Source organism: Engraulis encrasicolus, chromosome 9, assembly GCF_034702125.1.
Source record: "Engraulis encrasicolus isolate BLACKSEA-1 chromosome 9, IST_EnEncr_1.0, whole genome shotgun sequence".
NCBI lineage: Eukaryota > Metazoa > Chordata > Actinopteri > Clupeiformes > Engraulidae > Engraulis > Engraulis encrasicolus.
The window spans coordinates 48,282,694-48,300,193 of NC_085865.1; the positions used below are offsets into that span (position 1 = coordinate 48,282,694).

General features: G+C 42.5%; 1 protein-coding gene across 1 annotated transcript in view; it reads right to left on the bottom strand.

Moving 5' to 3' along the window:
* oxsr1b (oxidative stress responsive kinase 1b) overlaps positions 1–17,500 on the bottom strand; it is a 179,784-nt gene that overhangs the window by 23,679 nt on the left and 138,605 nt on the right. Inside the window, exons 6-10 of the mRNA XM_063207311.1 lie at positions 14,984–15,093; positions 11,578–11,679; positions 6,582–6,715; positions 5,099–5,147; positions 790–855 (exon numbers count right to left, since the gene is read on the bottom strand). Of these exons, the coding sequence (XP_063063381.1) occupies positions 790–855; positions 5,099–5,147; positions 6,582–6,715; positions 11,578–11,679; positions 14,984–15,093 (461 nt within the window). The remainder of the gene's footprint in view (positions 1–789; positions 856–5,098; positions 5,148–6,581; positions 6,716–11,577; positions 11,680–14,983; positions 15,094–17,500) is intronic.

Here is a 17,500-nt window from a genome sequence, read left to right on the forward strand (position 1 = left end):
ACACACACATTACATTATTACATTACATTTCACTTGCTCACTACATTTCACTTGCTCAAGGGCACTTCAGCCATGGATGGAGATGTAGGGAGAGGTCAGGGGGAATTCGAACCTGCAAACCCCAGATTGAAAGACCAACTCTCTATCCACTAGACCAGTGTTTCTCAACAGGGGTGCCGCGGACCCCCCTCAGGGGTGCCGCGAAATCGTTGCTGATAAATAAATGAATGTAATATAATACATATTCATCTAGATTGATAATTTAATGCCAGTCAGTGGAATCTTTCATCTGCCATTTATGCACAATAAAGTAAATATAGGTCGCCCCAGTCAGCTGCAACTTCGAACGTAGGTCGTGTGACGTCTCCAAATGTGTTACTTTTCTAAGCTTTTGTGGTATTGGATACGATGCTATGTTACGGCTTGTTGATTTGGTGTGCCTTGAAATTTTTCATGAACTGAAAGGGTATCTCGCCTAAAAAAATAAAAAAAAGATTGAGAAACACTGCACTAGGCCACGGCTGCCCACAAAAAAAATGTAAATGGGTACACATATCGACATGCACAGAAAAGTACACATACACGGTGCGCATGTACAAGTGCCAATACAGACACAAACAGTTACGCGCGCACACGGACACACACACACACACAGTGGTCATCTTTTTACATGGACACACAGAGATGTACTACTTAGTTAATACATATTTAATATCTGCTCAACATTCATGCACACACACACATGCACGCACGCAAAAACGTTGCAAAAGAGAGGTCACTGGCTTTCACCTTTTTCGATCTCTCTGTTATTGTGGGCGCTCTCTGCAGCAGTCTCTCTTTTAAATATTCGTCGTTCTGCGGGATGAAGAGCACATGTTACAATAAGAAAATAACTTTGACTTTTTTTACCCAACAATCATTACCAGACCTGCAAACTCGTCAAAGAAAAAACGGTGACAGTCTCCAGCGGACTAACACCCCCGGTTCTACATGATTCACGTGAATGACCTAATTGGCCGGGAAAAAGGTGACTGTCACCAAAAGGTGACAAGTTTGCAGGTATGCATTACAAACGACAAAAATTCATGTGAGGAAGAAATAATAGGTACAATCCAAGTATCTATTTCTGCAAGTCACTCCCCACCTCACAGCACTGACACCCTTGCTTCGATATTGCCACCATGACCATGTTTGTTTCCCTTATGCACCCCTTCATACAACAACCAGTTCTGTAATCAGTTCAGTTTATTTCTCATTTGGGACCATGTACAATTGAAACATAAATGTTGCCCTTTCATGCATTGCAGCAGAGCTGGCTGAGGTTAATTTATAGACTTCCCATTCAGGATACAAAAAAGCATAAAAACTAGAGCTGTAACAATATTGTATCGAACCGAGAAATCGTGATACACAGAGTCATGATACTGTATTGTGATACAAGGAGGCAGTATCGTGATATGCCCTATTAACGTTTTGATACCCATCAGCCCATGAAACAACCACAAGATGTGAAGTGATAGTGCTTCCACACATCATCATTATTGTATAGAAGCTTTTTAAAATTGTTAGGAGCCTATTGTAACCTATTATATAAACTTTAATAGTTTTTTATTCATAAAGTTTACAATGTTGGCAAATGTGAAATCGTGGGGTGTATCGAACCGTAGGTCATGAATCGTGATACAAACCAAATCGTGAGTTGAGTGTATCGTTACAGCCCTAATCAAAACATTGAACAGTAACATAGAAATCCAATATTTCCAGATCCCCCACTTCCCCCAATAGCCAACCTCACACACACAGTAAAAAAGTCACACACATGACTGTCCAAGCCCCCTCCACCCCAAGCTTACACACACATGCACACACAAAACACACACACAACATACACACCTCACACACACAACACACACACAGTATCAACATTTAGTGATTGCAGTTTTGAATTGATTTCAGCAGTGATTTGAAACCTCTGATGGAGAGACAGCTCTTTAAATCACCTGATCCTGCATTCCACTCTGTGGTAGTTGCTTTAAAAGAAAAAGAAGATTGTCCAAAGGTTGTACTATAAAATAGTCACGACAGAGGCTGTTGTGGAAGATCTTATGGAGCTAGCAAGACGATAACAGACAATAAACTCCAATAGACAAGCTGGGGCCAGGCCATATAGAAATCTTTAACACTCGAGTCGACACAGTTTTGAAAAGAGACTTCAATACTCAATAGGTTATATTATGTATTGTAGTGATGGTACTGAAATGGTTTTTTTTTTTTTTTTTATCAAGAATTTGTTTAGCTTGTTTATAGGAATATTCCAGCTGTCTAGTAGTAGATTCACTGGCCTACCCCTAACAGGTGATAAGATATGTAATATGGGTGAGCAGAGCAAGATCTTAAAGTGAGAAAGGCACTTGCATGGAGGGCCCTGAATGGCATGGCCAGTGTATGGAACTCCACTCTCCCCCGTCAAATCAAGCTTAGCTTCTTCTAAGTGACAGTATAGTATGTTCTCCTCTATGGCAATGAATGTTGGACCCTGAAGCCAACCCTGGAGAAATCCCTTGATGGGGTGCAACATCAGGATGCTGCGTGCAGTGCTTCATATCATCGATAGTGCACATGTAACCAACGAAATCCTGTATGACAGAATACCAAGAGTGAGCGAGAAAATTGCTGTAAGGAGAATGAGACTTGCAGGACAATGCCAAAGGCACCAAGAACTGCCAGCCAACTGGTGCTGTGGGAACCGTTGCGTGGGTGCCAGTCAAGAGGACGTCCCTCACTAACGTATGTGGACATACTCAAGAAGGGCATAAGAACCCAGAGTAGCAGCGAATTGAAAAGATGTATGGAGAAGCGGGATAGTTACTGTATTCTTAATTTGTACGGCAGCTTAGTGCAGCCCGTAACAGTGGCCGCGTACAAGAGAGGAGGAACAAAAGGGGCCCAGTGTTTCCCACAGAAATTTTGGAAACTATGGGGGCAGCCAGGATTTTACGCGGGCCATTTTTGGAAATTCACGCCGCGTAAATGCAAAACGGCAAAACAATGAGTATAAAGTATGACATTGGCGCATGGAGAAATTATAGTCCTACATTTCAGCCATTTATGTTTTGAGAAATTACATTAGATTTTACCCATGACATGTTTAATATTACATTGTCATTTATATGTATGCAACACACTTTTCATTCGTCCCTCATGCAGCGTTCTATGCAATGAAAAAAAAAGAAAACAAAATAGGAGCACAGATAAGAATTTAGAAGCACTGTCAAAAAGGGCCTAAGAGAGTAGGCTATGCCTTTTCCCCCACACATATAGGCGTACACATTCTACATGAGGGGTGCTGGTCACAGGGCCAGTTTTTCAAAATTCCTCATAGTAAATGGGCTGAACAACATATTAGACATTCATGTCTTCACATTCATTTCTATATGCAGCCCAATGTCTCCTCTGCTGTGTCAATGAAGGCCTGTCGCCTAACTCATTATCAACTGTAAAACAAAGCCTGGGGAGTGTCAATTACATTACATCCCAACTGTCCCTTCTCTGAAGGTTTTTTATTGCTACCAAACCCAAGTTAACTACAACAACTTGACTAGGCTTTTGATCCCTCTGTCTTTCAAGCACTCATGGTTTTGTATTTACTCCAGGAGGAAAATACGAAGGAAATCGTTTTTTTTAATTATTTTTTTTACATTTTCGGAAACTATGGCGGCCAAATTTAAACTATGGCGGTGCGCCATAGTTTCCTAAATGTATGGGAAACACTGGGATCAGTTGTCCCGGGCACAGAAAAAGGGGCCCATAATTGTATGGAGAAGGGGGTCCTTTCAGATGATTTTGTGCTGGACCCAGCCAAAGGTGTAAGTGGAGGCCCTGATAACATTCACAGTGCAGCCAATAACAGAGTCAGCGTGTACCAGTCACAGCCATCCCCTCGCTCTCTCTGGCCGCCAAAATGAAACCATGATCCCCTGCCATGGTGTTCAGCGACCTCTTGTGGCCATGTTAGGTAACCGCAGTGCTGCTGTATCATCGCTGGTGCTCTATTCTGGACCTGCTAGCGCTGCTAGTGAAAGTGCTGAGACAGCGTGTCCCAATGCTACGCATGGCCATGGTTGGATTGACCCTAAGGCACACAGGGCATATGCCCGGTGGACTGTTTTTTTTTTGTGATTGTCTTTTAATTATATTTAAAAAATTATACATCAAAGAGGTATCAAAGAGGTACCTTATGGATAAGAGTACAAAATAAAATAAAAATACATAACACTCTGAACTCGTGCTGGCAGCAAACTCAAAGTCTTCACAGAAGGTCTTTAAGGGCAGCAGCTATGCCCATCCAAGTGTTAACAGTGGTTTCCTTTGCCTTATTAATCTTTGCAGTTGTACCTTCCAAACCCGGTGGACTGTTGATGTTTTTGGCCTGTTCTTCTTCTTCATGTAGTGGTATCAGTCCTCATGCTGCCACAGCTGACCTCTTAATCTCATTTAAATACTGATTTTGGCTGTTGTTTTCAAAGCAGCTTTTAATAGAGGACTACAAAATGTTGTCATGTGCTTCGTTGTCTCCCTCAACACTTGGCGGACCGGTCTTGGCGGAAAAGCCCGGCCTGACTTTTAGCCCCAGCTCAGCCCTGCGCATGGCCGGTGTCAGGTGCCAGGATGTGACTGATGTCCTGCTGCTAATCCCTGGCTTTTGTCCCCACACGTCACGGCTGGGAAACACAGGGCAGTCGTCGGAAGCATGCCTGACCTCGACCAAGCAGAAGAGAGGTGCCCACCCATGTACAGTGGACAAAGACAATAATAATGATACTAAGAGCTACACTGACTAAATCACACGCACACGCACACGCACATGCACACACACACGCACGCACGCACACACACAATGCCTGATGCACCTCATCCCACAAACATTTGTCTAGTCAATTAAAAATTATAACGCAGAGAACTAAATTCGCTCAAGTCATTAGACATTCACGATGAATGATTTAGAGAAACTAAACATAATCAATAAATCACGTGTACAAGCCCGTCCTGGGTCTTACAAGGAAAGAGGACGGCAAGGAAACAACACAGACAGACTCACCTTGGCTTTCGTGAAGAATTTATGCTTTAGGAGTTCTGATGACGTTGGTCTGAGAGAGGAAAGAAGAAAGGGAAAGGAGAGGGACGTGTTACTAAAAGACACACAAATTGTGTTTTTATAATTAAAATATTAATGTACCTTTTGTGCCAATAGAGTGTAGTGGAAAGCGCGCACATCCAGAAAAAAAGCATCAGCAGGTGCCAAATCAAAAAACTGTCACATGTAGGAGCGGGAAAGGATCTGCACACTGCTTGCAAAAGACCTAATTTATTTGGAGCAACATTTCGATCATAGATCTTCTTCAGACATGCTTGACACCATCTAAAGTAAATTTGTTTATCTTGGTCTCTTCAGATCACACGATATGGTTCCAGTGATCCATATCCTTGGTCTCTTCATCTCTCTTGAGACCAAGATAAACAAATTTGCTTTAGATGGTGTCAAGTATGTGTGGTGGTAAACAAGTGAGTTTTACAAAAAAAAGTGTATCCTCTCAATAGCCAAGCATGGTAGTGGGACTGCGATGGTTTGGGGATGCATGAATGCTGTCAACATTGGCAATCTGAAATACACCTAAAAGAAACATGCATGTCAACATGCAATGTGACTACTGAAGCAGATCATGATATTCTCCATAGGATTGCATTCAAATCTCACACCAATCTATTTAAGCCAGGTGCACACTCAAAATGTAAAAGTTCAATGCAAAGAAAGGCTGAAACGCACACCGATGACCTCCCTTTTAATCCTCATTTCATTTCGAGACGATTCGAGCCAACTCGGCCCCTTCTCTACCGGATTTTAATCTGGGGTGTACTCACTTTTGTGAGTACATATTCAAACATTAATGGCTGTATTTAGTTTTTTTTTTGAGTTAATTTTTTTAAAAATAAATATGGTTAAATATGTTGTTAAAAGGTCACTAATAAGTGTGTCAAAGTCAAATTTCTGTAATGCTTTCCTATGAAAAGATACTCATAAATCTGCAAAAACTGTGAAGGGTGTACTCTCGTGATATACTGTACATTAGGAAAACACCAAGCAGCTAACACCATTGAACACAAATATTAATGTGCTGTCTACTATTCAATATCTAATATAGATTTCATTTAAAACGCCTTATGGGGGTGTTACTGTAGATCTGTAACAGTTTCAGCCAATAGAGGGCGACAAAAAGCAAACTCAGAACTGTGTTTGATCACTGAAACTATTTTGGAAATACAGTTTTAAGATTAAACAAAAACTAAATAGCGCTTTTAAGCACTTGCATGGCGCAATGCAACAACGGTGCCTCAGATTTCTTATTATAACCAATTCATCGATTAATTGATTAATTAATTGTGCGTGCGCGTGTGTGTGTGTGTGTGTGTGTGTGTGTGTGTGTGTGTGTGTGTGTGTGTGTGTGTGTGTGTGTGTGTGTGTGTGTGTGTGTGTGTGCGTGCGTGCTTTAATAATAATAATCATTGAGAGCCGTTTCTCTCACCTCTTTTCTGGGTCCTTCTGCAGGCAGAGGGAGATCATCTTCCTGAAGGATTTGCCGTACTTCTTGACCATCTCCTTGTCCTGGATGCCCGTCTCCAGCCCTGGGGGGTCGTTCTGCAGAGTCAGCATCAGCACCTGGCAGCCATAGCAACCCAACGCAACGCAACACACAGGGGACAAGAAGAAGTCGGTCAGCGTACCACCCACACACTTGGCACAACAAATGCCATGCTGCCATACACATCCGCATGCCCACGCGCACACACACACACACGCATGACCACGCACACACACACAGAGAAATGTATGTACACACGCACACACTCACTCACACATGCAGACATACATGCAGAAACACTACAAGGCACAATACAAATAGGCAGAAGAAGTGTTTCAATGTCCATCTTAATTTCTTTATCAAGAGATAACCCCTTGAGACCTATTAAGGCATAATAGGTCTCGAGGAGTAAGTTTGTTTCTTAGTGCGGGCGCACGGACGCACGGACGCGCACGCGCACGCACACACGGACGCACACACGGACGCACACACGGACGCACACACGGACACACACACGGACACACACACGGACACACACACGGACACACACACGGACACACACACACACACACACACACACACACACACACACACACACACACACACCAGGTCAGTCGGTTCACTTTACATGATTACACCCCAACAGCACTGTAAGCATATGGCACAAAGCACGACAGGTCATTAGGTGAGCATGTGCACGTAGGATTTCCTCGCAGCCAGGTCTTTGCACTTTTACCGCTCATTTATAGCACATGGAAAAAGAACAGATGTATTATAGGGATGAACACAGCGTTGTCTGTCTGCCTCTGTACATAATATACTGTGTTTATATCATCTGTCATCGTGCATGAATGTCACCGGGGAATTTATGAATAGGGATGAGATGGAACAACTGCACTGGAAACCATGTCAACCGCATGTAGTCAATGAGCCACTGCAGAAGACACATGGAGGGATGTGGTCAAGACAATGGGAAGTAACTTGTGGCAGAGACACATGGAAGAGATTTATGTCTAGGTGTGGAAATTGAGCATCCACTGACTGCAGTAGGACGAGCGCGGACATCTACTGTAGTGTATTTGTGATGGGGCGCTGGTCTCTGACTTCACTTCACAGATGTGGAAAGGAAGGGAAAATGCTGAGCCTCACAGCGCTGTAATTGTGGTAAAGGGCATTAGAAAGTGTTTGCTGCTGTGAGTCTGGTCAGTAGTGATGCGCGGGCCGGCCTGAACCCAGCGGGGCCGGCGGGTTAGCCCGCGGGGCGGGTGGGTCGGGCCGTTATGTTCCACGGGTTGCGTTCGGGTCGGGTCAGATCAAAGACAGTCGTCATAATTACACTAATTACACTGTTAACATCAGCACACATCCGAGGCAGTAGAATGCCAATTGACGGCGTATGCACATGTGCTTGCTCTCTCTCCCCCTGCACACAGAACCAGAATGCAATCAAACAGCCAACGTGGAGCTCTCGCTCTCCTTCTGGTTCTAGTTCCCGCGCATCACTATAGCGTGGACTCACGTGAAGCTCTCGCTCTCTCGCCCCCTGCTCTCGACTCAAAGAGAAGCAAGCTGTCTAAATATTTTAGCTTAATGGTGATGGACATTGATTGTTGAACATTAGGCTATTTAAGCAGTTGAAATAAAAAAGCACACTGACAACAACCGAACCACAGGACTTAATCTAAGGTAAGCGTACCCATTAAGCCCACCAAAATCTAAATTTCTTTATTTTTCAATCATCTTCACATAATTTTTTTGTGAAATATTTTGTTAAATAGTAAGATTTACCTCTCTTCTCAATGTTTGTCACTGAGTTGATGGATATTTCAAAGTACAATATGAAGTTTTTTTACGAAAAAAGTGAAAAGTCTGAATGGGCTTAAATGGTACCATTGGTACCATTTAAGCCCACTTGTGTTCCAAATAAGCTCATATAGTTATTTCTCTATCAAAATACCTGGTGAGGTGTGTGAATTGAGTTTAAACAGTGGAGCCTACATGGCATAAATGGTTTCAGACCTAAAATGTAAGATTTGCTCAAAAAATAGTGCATAAAACCTAATTAAATATTACAGCATCTTTTACTTCATATACTTCATAAAATTCTTCATCCAAACAGAGAAATGTATTTTTTCTTATTGATTATTGTTAGTTCATTACATTACGCCTTTTAAACCAACAACTTGGGATTGTACAGCACTTTTTATGTCCCTCAAAGGCATTTTTCATAAGCATGTATGCAAACTTGCATGCATTTCAATGGGGTGTACCATTTAAGCCCACCTTGTACCCATTAAGCCCGCCTATACAAAAAGCTATTTTATGGAAATAATCAACTCCACAAAACATTTCATGATGCATTTCTTTAAAGACCAATGCCAAACAAACTGGAATATGCTTAGAATTCATACCTAACCACCTTAAGTCTTACGGTAGAGTAAGATAAAGATGGTGTGTGGTTGTATCAAGAAAATATCGGCGTGTGCTCGCTCATAAAACACATCTTTCCATTTGAAGGGAAATGCTATAATTTAGTAAAACACTGCATGTATATATATAAAAATCATTACATTTACCTCTTAGTTCACTAAATATGAAAGTATTTTCAAAACATTTGACTTAAACTATCGGATATTCTATGATTTCTGACATGTCCCAAAACAGCAAAGTTTTGAGGCAACTTCTTGTCAGTAGTCCTGAGACTGGATTCACTTGGACGGGGATAACTCGACGATAAAAAATGTGATTTGTTTGCAATAAAGAACATTTTGTCAGTTACTAAACCCTTTAATTGGATAGGGTGATGAACAAAAAAAATCACCTTTTCCCTTTCTTTAAATTGACCTCAAAGTTGAAAGTGGGCTTAAAGGGTACATGGGCTTAATGGGTACGCTTACCTTATTATTTTATATCATGGCATTCTCCAAAGACTATGCCGATTTAATCCGTTTTGCTTTCCTTGTCCTTTATGAATGTGCTTGCGTTCAGCCCCCGAAGGCTGTTGTATTCCGCTCCTATGCTTGCGAGACGGTCACTTTCCCAAGGTGAAGTGTTCCAGCCTTGCGAGTAACGCGCATTTTCCCCATCGCAGGCTTAACGTTATGATGCATATCTGGCGAGGTAAACTTTACGAATATGCCCTGCTTTTAAGTTTGCCCCAACCCAGGATGTTTCCATAGGCTATGGCCTGATATCCAGGGCTGATATGCACCACAACTCAACGCGCTTCAAATGCATGTGAAGCGCGCGCTTCTCAGTCTAGAAAGAGTAGCCTATCGGTAACATTCTTTGCATTGACCACCATCGGTTGAGTTTTAGAATCAATACAAAAAAAGACACGTTTATAGCCTACATGGTTTTGTCATCCAGCATGCAATCGAAAATAGGCGAGTGGCTACTTCATCTTCAAATCTTAGTTAGGCTATTAGCAGAGAACTGTTGGTCTTGCATTCATCAAAGGAGCTCTACTGAGCGGTTGCCTACTTCAGATGCTGGTGAATGGTTCGAAAGGAAAATAATTTATGTTCATGTCTGTTCAGGACAGTCTTGCAAAGAGACAACCGACTATGTTGAATAATTGGTCAAGGCGCAAAATGAGGAATACTTCAGGGCTATTGGAAAAAAATGAAGAAACTAAAGTGCAAGCAGCACTGCTGCCCGCGACGCTTACGCAGGCTATAAACAAGCTATGCGCCCCGAATGTCACTGCTTGTTGTTCGATGACTTGAATCGAAACATTTATAAGGATATCAGGGCTATCTTATTGATTCCTGGAATACCGCCTCAGCCAGCTGAAAACAGAGTAGCAGTGTCCCATGTGTCAAATGGTAAGATAATGCCATTCCTGTCTTCATTTAACGTTTTAAAACTCAGCCTTCCCTTGACACACTCATGTCGGCTACATCATATCAGTTCAAACGCAATCTTTAATGCAGCCTATCGTGAAGTTTAAATGTTATGCGAGGTAGAGGTTGCAAGGGTGTGCATAGGTCTTGATTGATACCTGGTGTTTGGGGTAATAGATCAATTGGCCTAAATAAATGTGTTGTGGTCTATTCCTTAGTTTTAGTTGAATAGCCTAGGCCTATTTGTATTCCCGAGTGTTAAAAGCAGGAGAGCCTGGACCACCACTAGTCTCACAGCCATGAGCACACAGACAACCCGGCCGGCACCCCACATCATAGTAAATTCATATGGCACGCACAGAGCTTAGGGTGTCTGATGTGGCAACGAAAAATGGAATTAAAACCACAATAGTCAGATGGATGTACTGCGGTCAAGATGCTAGACTAACTTTACTGATCCAAGAGGGAAATAAAGGGTGAATGGCTGCCACACGCAGCTGGCAGTCTAGGACATTACGCATCCCCTCGGCACGGCCACGGACATTTGATTTATGTTTATTTGATAGGCCCATAGGCTATATCCAAATACACATTTATTTAGGCCTATTAAACAAAAACAAAAAATAAGCGATGCAGGACGGGTCGGGTCGGGTTAAAAATCATTGTGTAATATTTCGGGCCGGGTTGGGTTGGGTTGGCTGCGTGATGGGTTGGGTTGGGGTGGGCTGTAAATATCAACGGCCCGCGCACCACTACTGGTCAGCTTTATATAGGGATGCATGTGGTAGAGAAGACTACTAATGACCTTCTTAAGGGGATACGCACAGTATAGGGGTATAGTTGTGGTAGGTGGCAGTATGGAAGTATAGTAGGTGATATTGTTGGGGTCTACTGACCTTCATAGGGGGGTACTTGTGATGGAGGACAGTATAAAGGTTAATCGTGGTGGTGGGGTCTACTGACCTTCATACTTGTGATAGGGGACAGTACAGTATGAAGGGTAATCGTGGTGTTGGGGTCTACTGACCTTCATAGGGGGGTACTTGTGATAGGGGGCAGTATAAAGGTTAATTGTGGTGGTGGGGTCTACTGACCTTCATAGGGGGGTACTTGTGATAGGGGGCGGCTCCTGTTGCCAGCTCGATGGCCGTGATTCCGAAGCTCCAAATGTCTGCTTTGAAGTCGTAGCCCTTTACCTGCAGAGGCGCAGACAACACAGAAGAAAAGAAACAGAAAACAGGTCATACACACCGTCGTGATGAAAACGTACTAGTATTATTGTACATGTACCGCAATATTATTATGAATGGCGTGTTTGTGTGCATGTTATTGAATGAGAGATAGACAATATGTTTTGTATTGGGTCCATTCCAGCATGTTAATTGTTTTTTTGTTTGTCTATTGTGTTGATATGTTTGTGTGCATTCTCACACTCTCTGTGCCAAAAAACAAATTTCTCTTTAGAGCCGACAATTAAGGCTAATCCTATCCTATCACTTGCACACACCGAGACACACTCAAACTAATCAAACTTGCACTCACAAATAATTTAAAAGTCTGAAACACAAGCCCACTGGTTTCCCGCAATCTCTTTAAGACAAAGAGCATTGTATTCTTTGAAACCACTCACTAGCACTGATGCAACAACAGTAACATTCATTCAAATGACCCAGCAGCACCCAGAGCAAACTATGACAGATCAATATAAGACACCGCAGAAAGCAGTCACACCAGAACAGAAAAGAAATGTCAAGCTTCCCTGCACTGTCTGGGTCAAAACAAATCAGGCCCAGGACAGGCATTTTCAGCCAAGATCAGTCCGCCTAGCCTTGAGAGAGATCATGCAACAGTTTTTAACAGGAGTTATTTTGTCCACAAGAGCCAAACTTCATATTTCATTTTGACTCTGCGAGGTTTGCTGTAGCGACATGAGGACTGATACCACTACATAAAGAAGAAGGCCAGGCCAAAATCATCAACAGTCCACCGGCCAAATGCCCTGTATGCCTTATGGCCAATCCAGCTCTGCGCTTCCTTGCACAGTCTTTCTGACTACACTACACTACTTTCACCTAGCAGCCAACATCACCACACCCGGCAAGGCTGCTGACATCTTGATAGAGTTGCTTGTCAAAAGAGATTACAGCTGAAGCATTAAAGGATTTTTGTTTTAACTGACGAGAATATTAAAAAGGCTTTCAATCGGTGAACTGACTGACTACACTTTCTCTGGGGGAGTTTTTAACACGGGCTAACAACAGGTGCCTCGAATATGTCTAAATTGTTTTTAGGCGTTTCACTTGTTAGGATGTCTGCTTGCTTATGCTGCCCATTACAAAATGTGTCTGACCGTAGCATAACCAGCCTAAACACTGCACATTTTTTTTATTTCTTTCAAGCTTATTTTTCAGGCTTCAAGCCAAAAAGATATAGTCAATCTTTTAAAAAACCCTAATAACTAGTACTTTTGAAATAGATCTTTTAGACAAAAGTGGCATACCTAGATTCTGAGAGTGTATTTCCTAAGATTTCCAACCATACCCCACACATGGAATAATCTGAAAATATTTTGTGACATCGAAAGTGTGAAGAAGAGAGAGGATATGGAATGTTTTATTTTTTTAAAAAGACTTGCCACCAGGGGAAGCATCTGGTAAGAATTGCAGAGTGAATAAGACTGTGCTTGTCTGCCTGAAACCAATAAGGCACACTGCATACGATTCCCATCTTAGATGTAGCGTGCATGAGTGAGGCTGGCGCATGAACTAGGCACGTTTCTCCCAAGTCCAGTCTTCTCTTGTCTGCTTTTGTTTTGAAAGTGGTCACTGGATTATGTTCAATAGTGTGTGTGTGTGTGTGTGTGTGTGTGTGTGTGTGTGTGTGTGTGTGTGTGTGTGTGTGTGTGTGTGTGTGTGTGTGTGTGTGTGTGTGTGTGTGTTTGTGTGCCTGCCTGCATGTGTGTGCCTACGTGTGTGTGTGTGCCTGCATGTGTGTGTGCCTGTGTGTGTGTGTGCCTGCGTGTATATGTGTGTGTGTGTGTGTGTGTGTGTGTGTGTGTGTGTGCCTGCCTGCGTGTGTGTGTGTGTGTGTGTGCATGTGCGCGTGTGTGTGTGTGTGCCTGCCTGCATGTGTGTGTGTGTGTGTGTGCCTGCGCACACGCACGCGTATGTGTGTGACTCAAGAGCCGATGGAGCCAATTATCACTTGAAGTGCGCAGACCGCGGAATAGATGGACACTACAAATATTAGCACTCAGACTTGCCACTGGTCCAGACACATTTATCCACACAAGCAGACACAGACCAGACTGCCACAACGCGCGCACAACTTTGAGTCATTATAATATCACTACTGCCACAGTTCAGATGCTCAGAGTGTGCGTGCGTGCATGTGTGTGTGTGTGTGTGTGTGTGTGTGTGTGTGTGTGTGCGCGTGCATTAGAGCAAGACACGGGAGTGTCCTGTCCCATCCCGGTCCCAGAAAAAAAATCCTATCCTGTCCCATCCCAGGCTGGAGTAAAAAAAAAAAAAAAAAAAAATCCCATCCCGTCTTCTCTTTTAAGAATGTCTCCCATCCTGCCCACTCCCACTCAAAAGGAATACCACTCCCGTTTGTCTTGTTAATTTTTTTAATTCTGAAAATATAAGCGACCCGCAGTAGTTCACGCTGTCCTCTGTCATAGCCTGTGCATACGTCGTCTCCAGGGTGAAACTGTGTAACAGAGACATTTTCATATACCGAGGTCAAATACTGTGTGCTGTACTGTAGGCCTACAAGTAGAATGCTTCAATCTCTTCAGTCAAACTCTTAAGTTTGTTTTCATTAATCACTGTCTTCAGGATAAGTGTGGTTGGCGTATACAGACTGAATGTATAATTGTTGATCATAGATCGATTTTCATCATATATAAATTTTACATTTCTGAAAAATAAAAATACAGAGGACATGACCTCTGTGTCCTCAATGGCAGTTACGGCCATGGGTGTAGGCTACTTTTGGTTGTTTCAAATATGAAATCTATTTTTGGCATTCCCTCTTCTATTCATCTTTATTCCCGCTCCTGTTCATCTTTAACATTTTGACTCCCATCCCACGGGAATTCCCTAAAAATGATGTGACACATATGATTTGATGTGTTTGTGTACATGTCTAAATATGTGGCAATATATTACAGGTATGTACAGTAACTGTTTTGTAGGTACGTGCAAGCATGCACATTTCAAAGACACATGCACGCTAATTTGTCATATTACGCTGACATATCACTGTGTGCTTGTTGGAATTTATGCAAATAAATGTAATTGTGTGAGTGTGTGTGCACACGTGGGTGTGTGTGTGTGTGACCTCGGGCCAATCCAACATGGAAGTGTGTGTGTGTGTGTGTGTGTGTGTGTGTGTGTGTGTGTGTGTGTGTGTGTGTGTGTGTGTGTGTGTGTGTGTGTGTGTGTGTGTGTGTGTGTGTGTGTGTGTGTGTGTGTGTGTGTGTGTGTGTGTACAAACCTGTTCCATGACCTCGGGGGCCATCCAACATGGTGTCCCCACAAAGGTCTTGCGCACTTTATTCCTGGTGATGTCACCACCTGTAGCCAAGAAGGCACTAACACCAAAATCTAGAGAGAGAGAGAGAGAGAGAGAGAGAGAGAGAGAGAGAGAGAGAGGGAGAGAGAGAGAGAGAGAGGGAGAGAGAGAGACAGAATGTATTGGTTTTTTGTTAATTATTGTTTACAGACAGGGCTCTAAATGAACACCAGCCAACCGATCAAATGCAGGTCGCAATTCAGTTTGGCTGATAGTAGAAAAGAAAACTTACTAGCCACTTGGAATGAGAGTATGTTTGGCTAGTACGATTAACATCTACAGTTAGCCAAATGTGGCTAGCGATTAAAAACGGTTCATTGATAGCCCTGTTTACAACCACGTACAAAAATCAGATGACGGTAACACTAAAGAATCAATAGAGACAAAAGACAGTGTAGAGTCAAAGTCACAAAGTCTACACCCCAATCTTTCACAGAACAAAGTGGCCCATTCATAGCACAGTGACGAACCAAAAAAGAGAAACGGAGAGAGAGAAACATAATAATAAAAAACAATTTAACATCAAAAGATCAGTCAAGTAAGGACAACATTTCATATCCCTCACAACAAAACTGTTGTAATTTAGTCGTTCCCAACCTGGGGGTTGAGACCCCCCAAGGCGGTCACCACACATCCACAGGGGGGTCGCAAAGCCCTCTTGATTTCAAGGGGTTTAACATTTTTTATGTAATTATTAATATGTTAATGTTTACAATGGTAAAAAAAATATATGGGTCGTTAAGAAAAGGGCGGGGAACCCCTGCTTTAATCAATTCAGAGAAAACGAGGGAGAACCCTCTCGTAGAAACACCTTGTAGAAGACATGGTGCGTGAAGTACAGTACATGAAAATCAAGTTTCTCTCCTCTGAGTTTGTGAGGTGTAAACGATTGGAAAAGTAGGTCGTTTGGCGTTGCTGTTAATCAAGGACTGTGTGTGTGTCTGTCTGTGTGTATGTGTGTGAGAGTTATTCAGTGAGTGTGTAGTGCGTGTATGCTTGTGTGTGTGGACATGCACTGCACCACTCAGACTCTCCAAGTGGCCAAAACTGACAGACTTTATGGGGTGAAAAGCAGAGCACATTGAGAACATAGCGTGTGTATGTGGGTGAGTGTGTGTGTGTGTGCGTGAGTGTGTATGTGGGTGAGTGTGTGTGTGTGTGCGTGAGTGTGTGTGCGTGCGTGCGTGAATGTGTATTATTTTGCTGATGTATACTACTAATGGCTGAAAGCCTTCTGAAAGTTTTCCTTACTAATAACACACACACACACACACGCACGCGCACACAGAGTCAATCTTCAGAAAAGAGCTGAAAAAAGCATTTTTATGTGACATCAATTTACTCATAATAGACAATGAATGCATGGATGACCACTGCCCACCTAATTCACGCTTCCTAAGTCTGTTCACTTAAAGGATAACTCGAGCCAATTTCAACATGCAGTTGTAATGCTCACAGTACCCTGGACTTGTTAGTACCTGAGATTTTATTTTATTTTTTTCCAGCCTTTTCCGAGATCCTGGTCATTGTAATGGGGACAGGTGTTTGTTTACATTTAAAAAAATATTAATTCCCAAAAACACCCATAAGGTTATCAGCAGACAACTAGCAAACAGCAACAAATTTTGGGATAATATTTGGAGTAGGCCTATATTAAGATTTTTTAAAAATGTAAACAACATCTGCCCCCATTAGAATAGCTCATATCTCAGAAAGGGCTGAGCCAAAAAATGCAGCATCACCGGGTACTGACAAGTCAAGGGTAGCGTAAGCAATACAACAGCATATTGAAATTGGCAGGAGTGCTCCTTTGATTTTGGTGTCAGATTCGTGCAAATGCAGCTATGGGGTTCTACCTTGCCACTGAAAATGCATCTGAAGTTTAATTCAATTCTTTGCTGGACCCCATGTCTCAAAAGCATCGCTGCAAAACAGTTAGCCACTTCGTAGACTGCAACCAGTATTGCAACCAAGTAAGTTGTTAACTTAGTTAGCAACGTCAACTATGCAACTGGACATTGTGTGTGTATGTGTGTGTGTGTGTGTGTGTGTGTGTGTGTGTGTGTGTGTGTGTGTGTGTGTGTGTGTGTGTGTGATTATTGTCAATGCCTTATCTATATGTTTAGTTTAACTGCGGAGACTTAAAGGGACACTGTGTGAGATTTTTAGTTGTTTATTTCCAGAATTCATGCTGCCCATTCACTAATGTTACCTTTTTCATGAATACTTACCACCACCATCAAATTCTAAGTATTCATTATGACTGGGAAAATTTCATCATACATGAAAAGGGGGATCTCCTCCATGGTCCGCCATTCTGAATTTCCAAAAATAGCCATTTGTAGCTGCAAAAATGACTCTACTTGGACCATACTAAAAAATGTTTGTTTATTACTTATAAAACTTTCATGTAAAGATCAAATGTGGCAATTGACAGCC